Genomic DNA, 21,667 nt, shown 5'->3' with positions numbered 1-21,667 from the left:
CTTACCACTGCTCAGGCTGGATACTCCCAGGGCCTGAGCTGTGTGCAGGGTTAGTCTGTGCTTCTCGTCCTGAATATAGGCCATCACTGGCATAGGATAGAAATTGGCCTGGAGGGGTAATTTTTTAAAGTACTTTCGAGGCAGAATCTAAGAGAAAAAGAAAGACTGATTATAAGGATCAGCTCTAATGTACTTCAAAGGCTCCTAACCAATTCTGTTTATTGACAGAAGTTAGTGGATTGAATTGGTTAAGGCCTGCAGATGCAGGGAGGGTCCCGTCACCACTACAGGAGCTTCAGAACATTTTATATGAGCCAGAAGACTGAATGGGTGAGATGGGATTAAGTGTATTACCCTGAAAGCTGGTATGCACTTAACACTTTGTACTTTATAGTGCATGGGAAGTACAGGTGGGACAGGGAGCTCAAAAGACGAACAAATTAAGAACCAAGAAGATGGATGAGTGGAAGGATGAAGGGGGTAAAATATGACAAGGGTCATGTTTATGTATTTGTTATGCCGTCTCATCCAAACTATTCATCCATCTGGACCCTTAGTAACATAGTAAATATCTGTTGTCATTTACTAAGTTACTAAGGTCCAGATGGCTGAATAGCTTGGATCAGACTGCATAAAAAATTGTGTAGGAGAGAAAAGAGAAGCAGTAAATGGTATCACAACGGGAGAGGATGTGTGGGCAGATGGGAAAGATGTGGGTTACATGCACAAAATGGAAAGTTTGCGGAGCATGAGTTCAATACACCGAAAGCTAACAATTAGTGTGAAAGGATGGTAAAAATGAAGAGCAGACAGTAGGCCAATCTGTTACTGTATATTTATTTATTGCCAGGTTTTCTATTCCTGTTCCTAGACAGTGCCGTAGCGAGGGCTAATGGCACCCGGGGCGGGTCGCCGCTGCGCACCACTCCCCCCGGGCGCAGCACGGCGCGACCCCCCCTCTGCGGCGCACCCCCCCCCGGAGCGCAACCGCCCCCCCCCCCCGGACCGCATTCTTACCTGCGGGAGGGCCGATCCGCCCCGAGTGCACGTCACTCGAAGCTGCGTCGGCCCCGCTGGTTCCCTGCTCTCTCTGCCCCGGAACAGGAAGTAACCTGTTCCGGGGCAGACAGAGCAGGGAACCAGCGGGGCCGGCACCCCCCGAGCGCGTGCACCCGGGGCGGACCGCCCCTCCTGCCCCCCCCTTCCTATGCCACTGCCTAGATAGCACAGATCAGGACTAAAAGTAAAGATCATTCAAATTTTTTAGTATACCTGAAAACCATTAAGGTCTGTAAAGAAGGTGTCGCCACTCTCAATGTCTGTTGTTAAACGCATTGCAATTTCCTTATTGACATGGTCACGGATGTCCACTACAGAGGAGAGTTCCAAAGAGAAGCCTTCTGTCCCTGCAAAAAAACAGTCATACCACAGGTCTGAAAACACTGGAGTTAAATGTCTATGGAATAAAAACAACTTTTTTTCAACAGCAACTTATAGGAGATCTAGGATCAAACTCTCATTCAGTGGAGCCAGGTGCTCATGTTTGGAGAGGGAGGGAAGACCGTTGCTGCTGTAGTGGTGGCCTGTACATTCAACTGTCCTATTTAAACAGATGTAATGAATTTTCAACTGGCCTAAAAGATAAGCAAATAAGTCATCCATGTGTGGTTGTCCACTCCTCTGAATACTGATCTTACCTGTACAAAAATCCATACATTCTCAGTAATCCCGCTTTCCAAATCTGGTCATAGCCATTTAGTATCACACTGCTGAACTGTGCCTTGTTAGAAAAAAGCAGCTGCCCCACAATAATTACTGGGTTTGGGACACCCTGTATCTTATCTTGCCCACCAATTCCCCTTTCTGTTCACATCTAAAAGTTATTTTCTCCTCCAGCAGCTGTTTAAAAGCACCAGTTCTAAAAGCTGCTTCTGTCTGCCATCTCCTCCTGCTTCATGTCTATTCAGAGACAGGTCTTCTATTTGCTCTCAAAGAGATGGAGACATCCTCTAGGTCCCTGTTCCATTAGTGGTTTTGGCTAGATCCTCACCTGGCACGTTGTACAACCTCATCACTTGCTGGATATGCTGATAGTAACAAGTCACTTCAGAGAAGAATGGTCCCTCTGTTACCCGCACCACTGGGGGGTCTTTTGGGACATATAACTTAAAAAAGAAAGAAAGAAAGAAAGGAAAAGGCGTTTCAGTTAAAAACTATCATTTTGACTAGCACAAAAATATCAGTTTTCATTTTAAACACTACACAAATACATTATCAGTCAGTCAGCAATTTGGTGACTAGTTCTAATTTTCATCTCAACTGGTACAAACATATTGAAAACCTACTGGCCAATATTCAAAGCGAGTTAACCAGCTGGGAACAGCCATCGACCAGTTATCTCGCTCATTTGCTGCTATCCAGTCATTTTCAGTGGCTCTTAACCGGCTAGTGCAGCAGGCGCTCTGAAAATGGAGTCCAGTTACGTCTCGATATTCAGACATAACCGGCTAGGTTTAGTGGATAAAAAAAGACTGCATAAATAGCTGACCTATTTTTATCCACTAACCCATGGCTGTCTGTCTGAAAACTCAACTGGTCATTCAATAGCTGGATTAAAAAAAAGGATATTCAATGCTGAAGTCCGAACAGGGTCAGCTCTGAATTTCCAGTTTTAGCCCTGGCGGAGGACATAAAAATGTTGTCCACAGCCGGCTGAATACTGAAGGGGGGGGGGGATTGTTAATGTCTTCGGCAAGGGTATAAAATATTTCTAAATTCAGTATTTATGCTGCTGTTTTGATAAGCTTGGAAACAGCTACTGCATAATAGATGTCTGGCTTGATAACAGATCAATCTTAGTTCCTGGAAGCCATGGATTAAATTGGTCTCAGTTTACAGTTTCCCAGGGGATATTACTGCTTTTGAAAGGACTCATTTCAAGTGAAACACTGTTACCTTGGCTTCTCCATCGGGTAAAAATAGGTAAGCTCCACTCTTATCTTTGGAGGTCCGAGTTCCATAGATGAGAAATTCCATACTGACCTTCTGTTCTTGCTCCTCCCCTGCACGCTTTATACTCTGAAACAAAATGTGTTCAGTGAAAATGAAAGAAGCTTGAGCACACCATATGTAGAAGAAAATGGAGATGGTTCTTAGGCGTGAAGAGCCACTGTGCAACAGGATCTCTAAATTAACATCAGTGCATGCTCATGCCCCCTCTCACCTTCAGAAGCCCAGTGACGCCTGAGAACCAGACTTGCATATACTGATTCTCCAGGTAAAAATCATCTGTGCTGGATTCAAAGATTTTGACAGGGAACGTGTCATATTTCTTCACTGCCAAGTCTCGCCCATGCAAGTAGATTTGGACATTGGATTTAAGTGTGGAGTGGCCATCAAAGGACTTGAAGAGTTGGAAGACACCAAGCCCCAGAGCAGGAAGGTGAGCAATGAAAGATACCTGGGAGATCAGAGTATATAAATGGAAGATTTTTGCCAATGAAGAGATTGTCATAAGTCTTTGAAGTTAACAGACTTGGACCCTATGGGGCCCTTTTACTAAAGTTTAGTGCGCGCTAAATGCTAAGAAGCCCATTCTATACTTATTGGCGTCTTAGCACTTAGTGTGCGCTAAGCTTTAGTAAAAGTGCCCCCAAGGTCTTTTAAAAATCAAAACATTTCAGTTAACACTAACACTGATGTTAGAAGTTTTCAGTGAGAAGGCTCTTTTGTTTAGAAAGATAGCAGAAATTAAAAATAAATTAATAAATAAAAATCAATCCCACCCAATTCTTTTGCTGCAGGAACTACCTTCCAGCCAAAATTATGCATGCTGCTGCCTCCCCTGTCTCAACCCCATTCCAGGAATGCGTCCATAAAAATGTGAGTACAGACATTAGGTGCAAACTTTTACCTGCATACAGGGTAGCTAATTTTCAGACAACATATTTAGCTATATAAATGGCTATTTTGGGCTAGATTCTATGCCTTAAAAAAAAAAAAATCAGTGCTGAAAAAATATGCCTAGGTGTATTCTAAATAAACCTCATCTAAATTTAGGCACAGTTTATAGAATACACCCATTTTCTGCGACTATATTTAGTTGTGGCCATTTACACCAATGAAATCCTGGTGTAAATGCCGATGCCTAAATTACATGCCAAACAGGCATATTCTATAACAGTGCGTGTAATTTCTAGGATTGGCCACGCCCCCTTTTCAGATCCACATCTTATTTACATGTATCACTTTATAGAATACGCTTATGTATATATTATTGTAAGTCACCAAGATTTGTACATAGGCTGGATATAAGAAAGTTTTAAATACATAAATAAAATAAAAGATGTACTTTCAAACATTTAGCCATGTAACATTTTGACTTTTTTTGATGGTCCCTTTTGATTCATATAAGCTATCGCTGTGGCACTGTCCAAACGAAGGCGAACAGATTTGCATTGAATTAAGGGACGAAACATCTTGAGAACAAAACACATAGCTTTTGCTTGCTTCTACCCAGTTGATCGGCCAAGGTCTCTCTACTGTTGTCCATTGACTCTGTGTCACCTTGCTCTGACAAATGACCTTCTCAGCCTTCCAGACAGGCATCCATCATCACCAAAATCCATTCTGGAGTCTCTTGAATTGTACCTTTAGTTAGATTCAAGGACTGTAGCCACCACGTCAGACTGCACTTACAGACCTGGAAGAGTTAGGCAGGCTAGAAATACATAGCAGGTTTCCTTCCCAACAGCAGCCCTTTTGTGAGGGCCAATAGAGAAGTCATGAAGTTTCATCTGGAGGTGCAGCTGTTAGAACTTCACATTGAGATTGTGGGGGCCCATTGTCTGGTTCGTCCTCAGATTGGAGGTTACTTAAGATATGTTTTCAAAGACTGGCCTGAGTAACCGCAGATCAGTGGGCTCTATAATAATTTATTTATTAGGATTTATTCACCATCTTTTTGAAAGAATTCACTCAAGGCAGTGTACAGTATGAATAAATCAAATATAAGCAATAGACAATTACAGCAGTAAAAATATTCAAATAACAGTACAAAGTAAGGCATAGTATACTGTCAGCAATCATTGTCTAGGGATGGTCCCGGGTCCAGTTCACAGAGGCAGTGGGTTCCCAAAGAATACACAATCCACACGGGTTTGGATATATATAGAAAGTATATTGTATTTGCATATAAAGGATCACAGCACTTAGTACAGGGAAATAGTACAATGTTGTATCTGTGTGTGTGTTTAGATGGGAATCAATGAGAGGATAGGGGTGTTTGTTCAGAGGAAGAGAGAAGCCTTGGGGTGGTGCTGAAAGAGAATTGAGGGAGACCAAGAAATAATAGCTAGTTAGGTCCCTGCACAGAATTCTTAAGTGATGTCACTAGTTAGAATTTCTCAGTCTCCACCTGCTGATAGAAGACAAACCCATACATCTGGACTAGTCTGGAAGGGCAGTAAGGAATAAGTAATTTAACACAGGTTTGTATTAAAAAGGAAAAAAATATATATAATTAAGACATTCAACCAGTAGTTCCAAGTTCCCTAGGTAAGAATTAAGACAGTGCTCATCTCAATGACATTAGGAACTCTACAGTTACATATAAAAAAAGGAACATGGTATCATAGCCAACAAGCTGAGAAATAAAGACCACCACCTCTTCCTACCTGGTATACATCAGCCGTCATATCAGTGGCAGAATGCCATACTGCACTAAGCTGGATTGCTAATGGCTGCCCCTCTTCTGTCAAAACCCGGACCCAGGCAGTATTTACCAGAAGAAGTATGACACAGAGGCGTTTCTGTTCTACAGCATTATACACCACCACATACCTAGAGCAAACCAACAAGATCATAGCTCAGCAGAATGGACATCAAACTGAGGACAAAGGCAAATTGTATTGTATACTTCACAGAACGGGATGAACGAGAACATGTGAAACAACCACTCAGCATGCAAAGCCTGGTACTGTAATGAGAAATTAGACCTTACCTGATAATTTCCTTTCCTTTAGTCTCTCCAGACCATTCCCAATGAGTGGGTATTATGCCCTTCTACCAGCAGATGGGGAGACTGAGAAACTATTAAAGACACATATATTAACCCCTGTGCAGCCTTGCCCCCTTCAGTATTTCTATTGACAAAGCTAAGATGGTGGTAACAGAACAAGAGCACCCTCTGAATGAATAGTCCACAGGGAAACGAGGAACAACCAGAACACAAATAAACCCCGTAAATTCTCTGTAAAGAGAACGTGACCTGGACCCTGAGCTCACACCAGAACCTGGTTGTTCCCAGCGGCCAGCAGATGACACAGCCTAAGAGTTTCTCTTTGTTTATGTCCTTCTTTTTTGGACATTTTGACCATCTTGGTCTCTTGGTTTTTTTTTTTTTTTGGGGGGGGGGGGGGGGGGATTGCAGCACCCACAGAGAGATCTCACTAGTGTCCAGAATTGCCCCCTGGGGAGACCAACGCAGACTACCTTCCTTGGAGTCTGTTCCACACCATTTCCAACAAGTGGGAAGTAGCAGAGAAGTATCTAACGAGGGTGGGAAACGGACAAACCCAAAGCCAATACCATATCCCCAAAGACTGCATCCTGTCTAACATGCATATCCAATCTGTAATGCTTCACAACAGAATGAAGGGACGACCACAAGTGTCTGGAATCAGAATGAACATTCAGCCCACAAAGTAGACAGAGCATGCGTGGAATGTGCCATCAACACCGCCGGCGCCCGTTTCTCTGCAAGTATGCTGAAGAAACGCCTCCTTGATCCACCAGGCCACAGTGACTTTTGAAGCTGCCTGACCTTTCTGTGGCCTGGAAAAAAAGACAAATAAATGATCTTACTAATGAAACTCCTTAGTGTGGTGAAGATAAAAGCAGAGAGCCCTCTTAACATCCGATAAAGTGAACCCAAGTCCTCCCTGTGAAACACAGACAGGGAAACTGTCTGACTGAGATGGAAGGAAGAAACGACCTTCGGCACAAATGAAGGAATGGGACAGAGAACCACCCGCTCCTTGCAAAAGGGAAGAAAGGGCTCCCGACAGGAAAAAGCCTGCAAATCAGAGACCTGACGTGCTGAAGTAATAGCCACCACAGAGACAACTTTCAGGGAGAGATCCTCCAAAGTAGACGAGGACAAGGGCTCAAAGGGCATCGTCACCAAGGCAGCCAACACAAGGCTCAAATCCCAAGGCAGCACCACCTTATGAAACGGAGGATGCAAATGCCGAACTCTCTGGAGAAACCATGCCATGGAATGGCTGCAAGTCAGGCTCCGGTAAGCAGCCAAGGCTGCCAAGTGCACGCAGAGTGATGAAAGAGACAAGCCCTTCTCCAGGCCATCCTGTAAAAAATGCAAGATCTCCAGTACGGAAGACCGAAGGGGAATCACCCTGTGGGTTCCACACCAGTCCTCAAAAACACGCTAGACCCGAATGTATGCCAAGGAGGTAGAATGCTTCCGGGAACTCAACAAGGTTGAAATGATGCCAGCCAATAATCCTTCATCAACAAGCGCATCTGCTCAAGAGCCATGCAATAAACGAGAGACAACCCACATCGGTCATGACCACTGTGCTCTGAAGAATGAACGGAACCTCCGGATTGAACCGTAGGGACTCCCCAAACACAAGCCACAGGAGAATGCCGTATAGGGTCAACAAGGCTAATCTGGAGCAATGAGTACCACCCCTGATGAATCTATCTTCTATCTTCTGCAGGACTCTGCCAATCAGGGACCACGGCGGAAACACGTACAACAGGCCCTGTAATGAACAGGACTGTCGGGGCATTGAGGCCCTCCGACAATGGCTCCCTCCTGCAACTGTAGGAGTCTTGGAATTCCGGAAAGTGGCCATCAGATCCATAAGAGAAATCCCCCAACAAAGCTCAATGGCCTAAAAAGGCTGAGTCCAAGAGGAATCACTCTCCGGGATCCAGCAAATTCCTTCCCCTGCTGACGTAACCTGTGCTAGATTGGAAATCCTTGCGACATGAGCTGCGGAGAGGCATTGCACACTGCAATCTGCCCAGGCCAGTAACATCTCTGCCTCCAGAGCCAGCAGACAACTCCTGGTACCTCCCTGATGATTGACATAAGCCACAGTTGTCACGTTGTCTGATAGGACGCATATCCCTTGTGCAGAAGAGATTGAAAGGTTTCCAGAGCTAGCCGAATGACCCTGGTCTACAAATGATTGATGGATCACTTGGCCTCGGTGGCCGATCACAGGCCCTGCGCCACCTGACCCTGGCAGTAGGCGCCCCCAGCTGGAAAGGCTGGCATCCGTGGTGATGACGACCCACCACAGCCAACAACTGGGCCTCATTCAGCCACCAGACCAAGGTGTTCCGCACCGGCACCTGCAGTGGCACACAGGTCTGAAGGTCGTCTCTAATCGAAGACCAGCAGGATAACAGCACTTGCTGCACAAGCTGCATGTGCACCAGTGCCCAGGGCACCACCTTGACTGTGGCTGCCATGGAGCTTAATAGCTGCAGAATGTTCCATGCCATTGGGCAGACAAGCCGAGACAGGCGGCACACTTGAGCACAGAGCTTCAAGATCTGCTGTGGTGGAAAAAAACCTTGCCCAACAGGGTGTCGAAGCGCACCCCCAGGTACTCCAGGTCTCCTGGAAAGATTTGGCCGGAATCAGCCAATCATCCAAGTATGAGTGCACCAGGACACTCCTCGCTGCAGATGGGCTGCTACCACCACCTGGAACTGATATTGAAGCCCCAGAACAGCAAAGCTGGATGAATCGGGATGTGGAAATAGGCCTCCGACAGTTCCACGGACATAAGAAAATCCTCCTTGCGGACTGCCATGACGACAGATCACAGAGTCTCCACGTGAAAGGGTGACACCTGTACAGCCAGGTACTCTCTCGAGGTCCAAGATTGGCCAGATGGACCCTTACTTCTTGGGCACCACAAAGTAAATGGATTACCTACAAAACCTCTCTCGGCCAACGGGACGGGAACAGCTTCCAATGTCAACAACCTGTCCAACACCACTTTCTGTGGCACCCTGCAAGGGGACAGCACGAAGTCTGGAAGAGGATACGGAACTCCAGGTGGTAACCAAACTGCAGAATGTCCAGGACCCAGCGGTCCATGGTGATGAGGGTCTAGTTCTGGTAGAAATGCTGTAAATGCTCCCTGTGGTGAAATAGGGAATTTCCTGTTTGTAAATTATATAGCTATTGTTTATGATGTGCATTTCCTTTGACCAGCAGGTGGTGACTGTTTGTTGTTTGTAAAGTTGTTACAGAATTGTCAGTTTCTTCTTCCCACCAAAAGCTGTTAGCTTAAGCTGTGAGGTATTTTTTTTTTTAGTCACAGATAAGGGAATGGAAAGAGGTGGTTCTCTTTTCCTGAGACCCAGTGAAAAGTTAGACTTCATTACCTGTGAGCACCTATATCTTGTTCCTGAACTTCCCAGGTACTATTTAGGTAGTAGATAAATGTTTAGATAATTGAATCTGGATCAAATATAAAACTATCTGCTATTGCCTATTCTTTTCCACCTTTTTATATGGTTCTGTTCTACTCTGACAATAAATCTGATTAGTTTATTGACTCTGCTGTTCTGGCAGTGGCATACTGAGGGTGTGGCGGTGGGAGCGGTGAGCCCCGGGTACACACTGCAGGAGGGGTGCAGGGAGCAGCCGCACGGCTATCTGCTCTGCTGGTTCTCCCTGGACAGAATATCTTGCAGCCACACAAATGAAGTGGCTCTCCCGTGACGTCACTGACCCGGACCAATACCAAAGCATTAAGCTTAAAAAGCTATCACAATATGCGCACGTGCAGATTCCCGCTCTAGTCTACACTATATACCATCAGGCAGGAACTGCCCCTTTTCAGTTTATTTCTTTCTGCACTGACGGTCAGACCCACTGACTCAATACTCTCCAGTGCAGTTTTCTCGCGATTATAATATATATTTTTTTGTTTTTTTCTTTAATTTTTGTTTTCTTCTCCACAGTTTCACTCCTTCGTTAAGGAATTCAATTTGGCAGTTTTTCTCTTCCCTGTCATGTCGGCAAAGAAACAGCACTTCAAACGCTGCAAAGACTGTAATAATAAAAAGTCTAACTTAGATCCTCAAGATCAGTGTGTTCGCTGTCTGGGGAAAGCACACTTAGATTCCAACTGTGACAAGTGTGCTAGCGTGCTCCCTCGAACACGAAAAATTAGAGATCTTAAAATGAGAGCCATCGTCGATGAGTTACCTCAACAGACATCCTCTAAACAGCTTGGTAAAAAAGCTGCAAGCAAAAGAAAACACTCTGGCGAACCTCTGCCTGGTAAAAGTTCGGAGGTTGCAGTTTCTATCATGAATCAGAACCTGTTCAACACCTGTTGATTTCTCCTTAGACTCTGCCACCACAACTTACTACTTCTGTTTTCGGTGCGGAGATTCAGGACACGCCCCCTATATCTCCTCCATCGGGGCTAACAAAATCTCCTGCTAAATGAGCTAAAATGCTCACTGATCTTCAGCATGGCACCAAATCTTCTCACTCTCATCGGCACCGATCTGACTCTTCACTGCCTCATCATCACACTCGTCAGCACCATCATTCTCTGCACCGAAGGAGCTCTTCTTCTACTCGGCACCGACAGAGCTTCTCCCATTCTCATCATCGAGCTGGCTCCTCCCACTCATCATCATCGAGTTAGCTCCTCCTCTTCTCACTGGAACCGATCTAGCTCCTCCCCTTTTCACCAACACAATGCTTCCTCTCAGCAGTTTTATGGCTCCTCCTCTCCTTCTCATACTCAAACCACTCCAAATCAGATACCATTTCTCTCTCCAGAATGCAGACAGGATTTAAACAATCAAGTGGTGTGCCTAAAACTCAGCAGTTTTAGGCACAATGCCTACAGACAATATCTCCTCTTCTTTTCAAATGTCACAATCTAATCAAGATATTCTCCATCTCCTTCGTGATTTTTTATTAAAAAATCAGACCCAGCAGTCTCACCAGCAGCGTTTGACTTCTCAGGTACCTTCAGACTCGGCAGCTGCCTTCTCATGTTCTGCTCCTTCTTCATCTCATAGGAAACGTTCATGGTCAGTGTCTACATCAGAATCTATGGCAGAAGAAATTTTTTCGGACTATGAATCTTCTCCTCTACATTCTCAGGGCCACTCTAGGTGTTGTTCTCCTGATAACCATTCTGATCAAGATGCGGGAACTCCGGGTTTATCTTCTGACCCCTCTCCTCCGCAACCATCTAAGTCATCTCAACCTGAGGATACTTCTTACCCCAAATTTCTCAAGTTGGCATCAGCTTTGGACATTCATTCAACTTCTCAACCTGATCCACAATCAAAGAAGCTACAAGGAAGCACTGAAGGAAATAATAGCATTGCCATTACACAATGTCCTTGCAGATCAACATAAACTTGTTTGGTCTACTCCCTTCACATTTACGCCTACAAAAAAGCATCTAGATACAAAATACAAGGTCCAGGACACTTTGGGATTTGGTAAGCCGCAGCTATCAATCTATAGTAGTTCATTCAGCCATGCGTAAGCATAAGAGCTCACGGGACCATTCTAATTTTCCACCAACTAAGGAAATGAAGCTCATGGACTTATTAGGCAAGAAAATGTATCAAAGTGCCATGCTCAATGCCCGGATAGGGCTTCATATTTTTCATTATACCGACTATCAATTCACTATACTGGACAGTTTGTCTAAAGCGGTTGATTCTCTCCCAGCTACAATGCAACCTCAACTGCAACCATTACTCCAAAACCTGGAAGAATGTGCAACTAATTTAATCAGAGCCGCCCACAATTCTTATGACACTTCAGTTAGAGGTGCTGTGGTGGGCATTTCCACAAGACATTTGGCTTGGTTAAAAGCGTCAACTCTCCGTGAAGATATTCACAACCGGGTAGCTGATGCTCCTTGTACAGGGGACAATCTCTTTGGTGATAGGGTTAAAAACATTATTGATAACATCAAACAGGATTGCACAACTCTAGATACTTTAGAAGATGACAATCTCAACCAGCCTAGATCTTCTTTTCAACGTTCATCATATGTCACTTCTAAAAGGAGACACAATTCTCGTAAACCATACCCGTTCAATAGGTACAACTCTAACTACAAATACAACAATAAGCCAAATAGGCCTCAGCAGTCAAAGAAGTCATATAGAGAAAGGAGAACACCTAAGCCAGCGCCCACTATGGCGCCCAAACCCTTATCTTCTTTTTGACCCGGCAGTTGCCATAGACCTACCGGTTGGAGGCTGTCTTCAATTTTTTTGCTCCTCAGTGGTCCCTTATCACTTCAGACAAATGGGTCCTTTCAATTGAACACCAGGGATACCATCTTCACTTTGTGAATCCTCCGCCTCACACGCACATTGTCACCTCTCAGGTTCTTTCCTGTCACCTTCATCTCCTTCAGGAAGAAATCTCCTGTCTCCTGCAAATCAATGCAATCGAACCGGTACAGGAATCTCACCGGAACACAGGATTTTATTCCAGATTCTTATTCCGAAAAAGAACGGCGGTCTACGCTCTATTCTGGATTTAAGATCCCTAAACAAATTTCTCAAAAATGAAAAATGACAACTCTTCAAATGGTTCTCCCACTTCTAGATCAAAATACCTGGCGGGTGTCTCTTGACCTTCAAGACGCATATTTACACATTCCTATTCACCATTCGTCCAGAAGGTATCTTCGTTATCAAGTGGATTCTCATCATTACCAATTTCGAGTTCTCCCGTTCAGCCTCTCTTCAGTGCCAAGGGTGTTCACAAAATGTGTGATCATGATCATAGCCCATCTTCGTCAACAGAGAATAATGATTTCCCCTTATCTAGACGATTGGCTCAAGACGCTCTCCAAACACTGCAGAAGGTCACCTCTCTCCTCATGATTCTTGGGTTCCTCATCAACAGAAAAATCTCAACTAATGGTCATTTATGTTTCCTTCATCCTGACATTTAAGTTGTATGACTGAATGTAATATAAACTTAATAAAGAAAAAATTAAAAAAAAAAAAAAAAACAACTCCTTCCAGTTCAACGACTCAAGTTCATAGGAGCAGTTCTTCATACACCTCAGATGCTAGCGTATTTGCCTCGTAGCAGAGCCACGCAAATTCACATTCTCATTTCTCACCCGACTCATGTATCGTTCACCACGGCTCGGACATTATTAGTCCTTCTGGGTCATATGGCAGCTGCTATACCAGTAGTACCTTTAGCAAGACTACATATGAGGCCTTTACAGTGGCACCTGAGGGACCGATGGATCCAAGCTCTTCATCCTATTGCAACAAAGATAGGACTTTCTCACAGTCTGAAAACTTCTCTGCAATGGTGGACTCACACCCCACATCTCCTTCAAGGAATGCTATTTCGGCCTCCTCTACCTTCAATTTACCTAACCACCGATGCATCCAAACAGGGGTGGGGAGCACACATGAACTCTTACAAGACACAAGGTCTTTGGACTCACGAAGAGACATCATACAGAATCAATCACCTGGAGCTGTGAGCCATCAAGTTGGCTCTTCACGCGTATCACACTCACCTCTCTCATCAACAAATTCATGTTCAAATGGACAATCAGGTGGCAAGGGGGTACCGGGTCCCGACAGCTGTGCATGGAAGCTCTACATATCTGGCATGTGGTCTTAGGTCTCCAGTTCACAATCTCAGCATCCTACCTACCTGGGGTGCAAAATGCCTTAGCAGATTCACTCAGCAGAAAATCACAGCCACACGAGTGGTCACTCAAGACCACTGTTACGCACGCTCTCTTCAGCAAGTGGGGTCAGCCTCTCATCGACCTGTTTGCGTCCCCTCTCAACGCCAAATGTCACAGATTTTGCTCAAAGTTTCCCAGTCCGAACAGAATAGCAGAAGACACTTTCCAAATTCCATGGACAGAAGGCCTTCTCTATGCCTTTCCTCCAATTCCACTCATTTCCAAAATGCTCCAGAAGGTGAAATCGGAAACAGCGTCTCTTTTGTTGATAGCGCCTTACTGGCCAGTGAAATCGGAAACAGCGTCTCTTTTGTTTATAGCGCCTTACTGGCCAAGACAGGCATGGTTCACATTTCTCCTAAACCTAACTTTGAGGCCCCCGCTTCCACTTATGCTGGATCCGGATCTGATAACACAACAAGGCAGTCTTCTTCACCCAGACGTCACATCTCTCCACCTCACGGCTTGGCTGATCGGTCCAAATTGAGCATGATAGCCTCACAGGGCGTTCTTAGAAAAGACTCCACTCTGAAATCTTACATAGCAAAATGGAAGCGTTTCTCCAGCTGTTGTTTCCATTATCGTCTCCACCCTGATACTGCTTCTCTATCTCGTGTCTTAGATTATCTTCTCCATCTTTCGAAATCAGGGTTATCACACTCGTCAATAAGACTTCATTTGTCAGCTCTCTCAGTGTTCCATGACCCGGTGGACGACTTGACCCTCATGCAACATCCTGTTTCAAAAAGATTCCTTAAAGTACTCATGCATCTTTACCCTCCCATTCGTTCACCAACTCCAGCATGGGACCTTAATTTAGTGCTGAATGCGCTTATGACTTCTCCTTTCGAGCCACTTCACAGCATGGAACTCAAATACCTTACTTGGAAAACACTGTTTTTAGTAACTTTGACTTCAGCACGCCGTATTCGTGAGATCCAGGCTCTCATCCACTATCCACCATATACTCAATTATTCCATGATAAGGCCGTGCTTTGCACTCACCCGAAGTTCTTACCTAAGGTAGTCTCACCTTCTCACTTAAATCAAGTAATAGTACTTCCAACTTTTTATCCTCCTCCACATGATTCTGACGATCATAAGAGGTTTCATACTCTGGACTGTCTGAGGGCTCTAAACCATTTATCTGGATAGAACCAAATCCAAGAATAGACCTTCTCAATTATTTCTTTCACTTCGGTCTACTCTTCAACCGCAACCAGTGACGAAAGGAACTCTATCCCAGTGGATTGCGAAGTGTATCACCTTATGTTATCAACTTGCACACCCATCTTATCCCTCAAACATTCCTCATGTCACAGCTCATAATCTCAGGGCCATGGCGGCCACAAGGGCTCACTTGCAAAGAACTTCCTTACAAGACATTTGTAGAGCAGCTACGTGGTGAATGGTGCACACTTTTATGAAACATTATTGCATCAATACAACTTCATCTACTGATGCAGTTTTTGGTCATGCTGTCCTTTCTTCTGCAGTCTGAGGTGTCAACTACCACCTCCTCCTCACACAGGTACCAGTTATTTTTCCAATAGACATATGTATGTTTCTTAATCTGTTACCTGTGTAGCTTGGGAATCTTCATTTGTGTGACTACAAGATACTCTGTCCAGGGAGAAATAAAAGTTGCCTACCTGTAACAGTACTTCTCCTTGGACAGATGATCTTGCAGCCACACAATCCCTCCCAACCTTCCCTTAAGTTGCCGCTAGCTATTATATCAAACTGAAAAGGGGCGGTTCTTGCCTGATGGTATATAGTGTAGACTAGAGCGGGAATCTGCACGCCCGCATATTATGATAGCTTTTTAAGCTTAATGCTTTGGTATTAGTCCGGGTCAGTGATGTCACAGGAGAGTCACTTCATCTGTGTGGCTGCAAGATCATCTGTCCAAGGAGAACTACCGTTACAGGTAGGCAACTTTTATTTCCGTGTTGTTACTTCCTGTTCCGGGGCAGAGGGAGCAGAGAACCAGTGGAGCAGAGAGCCGCACAGATGCTCCCAGCAGGTAAGAAGAATGCACGGGGGGGGGGGGGGGGGGGTGCAGCGGCGATCCTCCCCGGGTGGCAGCCGATCAAGGAACGTCACTTTGTCCTGGACTAAGAATCCTGGTGGTTTCTGTTTTGGTCTGTGGGTGCTTTCTGGGAACTGTGGGACCCCTGAGAATGTGCCCCAGTAACCTAGAAAATCACCGAGGAATAACCTGAGAGTGGGAAACTTGCCCAGAGGTAAGTGAGACCCAGTTGGTGAGGCGAAGGGTGCTAGTGTAAACCACAAGCAGTAGATGCAGGTGGACCTGAGCTGCGTTGGGAAGACTATCAGGAGGCCACAGGGATAGCTCCAGGTGGGTGGCTAGGCGTTTCGTTTCACCCCCCAATGGGAGGATCTGGATACTGGACCCCCAAACCTTAAGTGGGAGAAGAAAGGACCAGAAGGTCCTTGAGCTCCCTCACAGCCCCCTCGAAAGGGCTGAAAGGACTGGGACCTGGACCAAAACCGACCACACTGCGAACCTACAAACTGGTTTTGCCTGGCTCGCTGAAGGGCCCGGAGATGGCCCCTGGAGGAACCCCAGAAGGCCACCAGGGTCCGGGTCTCTGGAAGTCTAGGAATCTTGGACTCCCCTAAATTCTTCACTAAATTGTCAAAGTCCTCTCCTAACAGAACCCACACCCGAAAGGTCAACTGACTAAGATACACTTTTGAGTCAGCTGACCACTGCTGAAGCCACAGGGACTGGCATTCCACCACCAACAGGGCTAAAGACTTTGCTGAAGCTCAGACCAAGTCATACAGGGTATCTGCCAGGAAGGCAGCCCCCAACTCTAAATTGATGAGGTCATCCAATGCCTAACCCAGAAAATTCAGTAACTGCTCTGCCTAGTGGAAACACGCACAGACCACAAAACTTCTTTCAAGGCCAGAGCAGAGACCTCAAAGAAGCACTTCAAAAGAGCTTCCATGCATCGATCCTAAGGACAGACGCACACTCAACTGGAACCACCATCTTCTTAACTGCTGTAACCCAAGGTGTCTACTGTCAGCAAGCGAAAGTGCTCCTGCTTCGCCACCAGAAGCTGATAAGAGGTAAGCCCTAGCCGTCCGTAAGGGGGCCTTGGGCTGCAGCCACTTAGTGTCCACTAACTCCTTGAGGTCATCATTAAAGGAGAACACCTTAGGCGGGTTGCAGGAGCCCTTCAGCAAGGGATCCCCTTTTCCTAAGAACCAGAAGAGCCTCCTCTTTGAGATCCAGGTGCTGTAATACCTGAGCTGTCAAAAGAGGAAGCTCCTGGCGGTGGAAAATAAGCACCACAGTAGGGTCCTCCTCCAAAGGCACATCTGAATCCTCAAGCAAGTCTGAAAATCATTCCTGAGACTACAAATTATCCTACGCATTGGGAAAAGGACCAGCAAGGTCTGGGAACTCTGGACCCTCATACAGATGTGGGCACTTTACCACAGAGGACTCACTCTGATCAGGAGCCCAGGCCCCAGTCTCCAAGGGTCCCTGGGGTTCCATGAGCCCTAAGGTGTCAGATGCCCCCGAACCAGGCTGACCCTGCTTCAGGCAAAAAGCCTGCTGTAGGACAAACTCCGGAGAAAATGGAGTAAAAAGAGGAGGAAGAGCAATTCAAAGATTCTGGCACTTAAATAGGGGAGGAGTCTTCAATGAACTAAGCATCTGCAATGGCGCATCAAGAACTTCCGATTTTCCCGTCAGACATGGCGCCGGACATCCCCAGGTCCGATTGCGCTGGGCAGGTCTGAGCTCCCTGCTTCTCCTGGCAGAACTGGGTTTCACCTGCGGGTCCCCTGGCAGGCTGAACTCCAACCCAGCTGTACTGGTAATAGCCACTGAACTCCCCCTCTGCCACATCCTCACACGTGGCACAAACCACTGAAAGGAGAGAGCATATGGTGTGCAGTACACGCCACAGAGCAATGTATCTTAACTGAGGGAGCTGCCATCTGTACCCGACGCGCAGCCACGAGGGAATCCCCCCTCCACCGACCTCATCTGTGCCAGAAACTGGACCCCAGTAAGAAAACAGTCCAGAAACAATAGCAGTTCGGAATTCTGCCTGCTTTCTAGGATTATTTTTTGTCTTCCTTTTGTTTTGCTTTTAAAAAAAATCTTGCTAGCACAGTTGTTCCAAGTCTACCTGGGGAGGCCTTAGGAAACCACGCTCAGGAATAGGCAGAGGGGGCCAAGGCAACCACGACACAGAGGCTGGGGGGGATGAGGAACCCGCAGTGCAGAGTGTACACCCCCTTGGGCCCAAAGGGCCAGTGCCCGCAGGTGGGCTCCGAGACACCAAGCTGCAACCTTTTTTTGTTATTTCTATTTGTAAATTAAATTTGGGAGTGCAGCAGCAATGGAAGTATCCAAAGTCTGTTGTTCTGAAAGTCAAGACATGACCACGGACCCCTTTCAGGCCCTAAGAGACAGGACTGCTCAGACCTACATAGCATCTGTTGTGGAGGCTGAGAAAATACTGAAGAGGCAGGACTAAACAGGGGTTAATATATGCAAATCTTTAGTAGTTTCTCAATCTCCCCATCTGCTGGTAGGGCATAATAACCACTTGGGAATGGTCTGGAGCAGACGCTAAGGAAGCTATTCTTATGTGTGAATCAAATGTAGGTTTGCTCTCACTCTGGGCCAACAAAGACAACATCCTTGGACCCAAAAATGAGGGCACTATTGCTGGCTACCTGCAGCAGCGGTGATCAACACAGAGTTGAAATTCAGTCAGTATAAGAGAGAGGCTGGCTATCCACCAGTACAAAAACAGGACCATTCAGCAGAAATTGCTCATGCTGGCTGTTTTTTTACAAAACAGTAATTTAAGATTCACCCTCGTATTAGATGCATTCCATTGTGTAATTTGCACCTTGTATGACCTTACAACTGTTGCTACCATACTAGAGAATGACACGGGGACGAAGACCCGCGGTAACCAAGAGGATGGGGGTGAGGACAGAGCCTGTGGGGACAGGGCAAGATCCCAAAGGGATGGGGACAAACTTTCTCCCTGTGTCATTTTCTACTTTGAAGCCTGTTAATGAACTGGACTGTTATTTATGTTTGAGTGATGCAGGTGATATTTTGATTTTTTGGAAAAACAAGTAAACATACTGGCCACAACTAACAAAATTTGCATGGGGGATTCTGTACATTCCTGCTACCAGCACATCTTCTAAGAAGATATCTTCTATTGTCCTATCTATCTATTGACAGATATCTGTCTGTCCTACTCTTATCCCTTATTTGTCCTGTCTGTCTGTCCTGATTTAGATTGTAAGCTCTTTTGAGCAGGGACTGTCTTTTCTTCATGTTAAATTGTGAAGCACTGCATACGACTAGTAGCGCTACAGAAATGATTTATAGTAGTAGTAGTATTGTAGGAAGGACTGTTGAAGACAGGAGAGCTAGACTTAATCCTGAGATTGTTGATGACTTTTTCATCCAGAGATTAAAAAAATCTTAGTGCTTTACAGGGAATGTTTCTTCCCACTAGGGCATACAGAATGGGTTGTATTTTGTACCCCTGAACATTTTAATGGTGGATTAGGATTCCATGGTGTAGCAGAAATCAGATATTGTTGGGGCTGGAAGGGTAGAGTGTGGTGGTGGTGGTGGGGTATTATAGTTGCTCATTGTTATTATTGTTTTCTATTTGTGATTTATAAAACAGTTGCACAGCATATTGTTCCTTTTTATACTTTAATAAAAAGATTTAAATATAAAATCATAAGTGAGGCTTCTGCACATGAGGACATAGCCCACGGGGATGGAGACAGAACCTGTGGGGAAGACAATCTACGGGGTCAAACTTTGTCCCCGTGTCATTCTCTACACCATACCCCGATGCAGGCTGCTGCTGAAATGTGGCCACATTGGATCACCAGTTGATTCATCAAAAAACATTTGCATTTTATGCCATACTGGTTCTTACTCATTTTTCAGACATGATGTCTCCAGATCTGGTCCTGTTTTTTCTACTACTACTACTATTTAGCATTTCTATAGCGCTACAAGGCGTACGCAGCGCTGCACAAACATAGATGAAAGACAGTCCCTGCTCAAAGAGCTTACAATCTAATAGACAAAAAATAAAGTAAGCAAATCAATTAATGTGTACAGGAAGGAGGAGAGGAGGGTAGGTGGAGGCGAGTGGTTACAAGTGGTTACCAGTCAAAAGCAATGTTAAAGAGGTGGGCTTTCAGTCTAGATTTAAAGGTGGCCAAGGATGGGGCAAGACGTAGGGGCTCAGGAAGTTTATTCCAGGCGTAGGGTGCAGCGAGACAGAAGGCGCGAAGTCTGGAGTTGGCAGTAGTGGAGAAGGGAACAGAGGAGTGGAGGAGTGGCCTAGTGGTTAGGGTGATGGACTTTGGTCCTGGGGAACTGAGGAACTGAGTTCGATTCCCGGCACAGGCAGCTCCTTGTGACTCTGGGCAAGTCAATTAACCCTCCATTGCCCGCCGCATTGAGCCTGCCATGAGTGGGAAAGCGCGGGGTACAAATGTAACAAAAATAAAATAAAAAAATAAGAAGGATTTATCCATGGAGCGGAGTGCACGGGAAGGGGAGTAGGGAAGGACGAGTGTGGAGAGATACTGGGGAGCAGCAGAGTGAGTACATTTATAGGTTAGTAGAAGAAGTTTGAATAGGATACGAAAACGGATAGGGAGCCAGTGAAGCGACTTGAGGAGAGGGGTAGTATGAGTAAAGCGACCCTGGCGGAAGACGAGACGGGCAGCAGAGTTTTGAACCGATTGGAGAGGGGAGAGGTGACTAAGTGGGAGGCCAGCAAGAAGCAGATTGCAGTAGTCCAAACAAGAGGTGACAAGGGTGTGGATGGGGGTTTTGGTAGAGTGCTCGGAAAGAAATGAGCTCCATAATTTAGGGACTTCTCATACCCAAGGGATTCCCCCTGCAACAGCTTGGGTTGAACTCTAGGACAAGGTGTCTCTTTCAATGAGAGACATCACCAGGGCTTTTTTTGAGGGGGTACTGAGTACCGGCACCTTTTCCATTATCTGCTAAAATTGACCCATGGACCCCAAGTTTTAATGAAAGAGCTCAGGCCCTACACACCAATTCTGTCTTGTCATAGATTCTATGACTGGTTGCAGGTGGCCTGGCTATTATGGGGTGGGCCCCTCCGTGATTACCCCACTCCTGAAGGGTGGCCTAGCATTTGAGTACCGGCACCTTTTTTGATAGAAAAACAACACTGGACATCACCATAGTGAAAGAAAATTAAAGGAGAGCTGCCATGCAGAACATAAATAATATCATATTATTAAGTACCACTGGCATCTAGGATAAGGGTAAATGGGTCATGAATTTGATAAACCTCCTTCCTGTGGTACAACCAAGGCAGCTTACATTTATTACAAGCAGGTTCCCTCTTTCTCCCTAGTGGGCTCTCAATCTAAGGTTTTTTTTTTTTTTTAAACCTGGGACAACAGAGGGGGTTAGGTGACTTTCCCAGGGTTACAAGGAACCACAGTGGGAAATGGACCCAGTTCCCCAGGTTCTCAGCCCACTGCTCTAACCACTGGACTCCTTAAAGGTAATTATAAAAAGCTGCCTAGATTGACAGGGCAGAAGACACTTATCTGCAGTCTCTTTTATAAAGACAAATATGCACCTCTGTGTCTTTATCACACATATTTATCACTTCTTGTATACTCTCTCTCCACAGTTGCAGTCTACAAAACTGTTCACAAAACAAGAGGGTCAACCAATAAAATCAATATATACAACAAAGTATCAAAAACCTTAAGTTGTGCAGAAATTATGGATAAAATGTACCCATGTACATTTACAAGATGCTCAGAAAAAATATGTAAATACAAGCAAAAAA

At 45.4% G+C, this 21,667-nt stretch overlaps 1 protein-coding gene across 1 annotated transcript in view; it reads right to left on the bottom strand.

Moving 5' to 3' along the window:
- The window catches only part of MAN2A2 (mannosidase alpha class 2A member 2), a 137,610-nt gene that overhangs the window by 24,100 nt on the left and 91,843 nt on the right, over positions 1-21,667 (bottom strand). The window contains 6 exon segments of the mRNA XM_030189654.1: positions 6-147; positions 1,273-1,406; positions 2,051-2,165; positions 2,956-3,078; positions 3,224-3,460; positions 5,676-5,841. Of these exon segments, the coding sequence (XP_030045514.1) occupies positions 6-147; positions 1,273-1,406; positions 2,051-2,165; positions 2,956-3,078; positions 3,224-3,460; positions 5,676-5,841 (917 nt within the window).

Source organism: Microcaecilia unicolor, chromosome 1 (genome assembly GCF_901765095.1).
Source record: "Microcaecilia unicolor chromosome 1, aMicUni1.1, whole genome shotgun sequence".
Classification (NCBI taxonomy): Eukaryota; Metazoa; Chordata; class Amphibia; order Gymnophiona; family Siphonopidae; genus Microcaecilia; species Microcaecilia unicolor.
The sequence above is the reverse complement of the archived record's forward strand: the minus strand, read 5'-3'. Positions and strand labels throughout refer to the sequence as shown.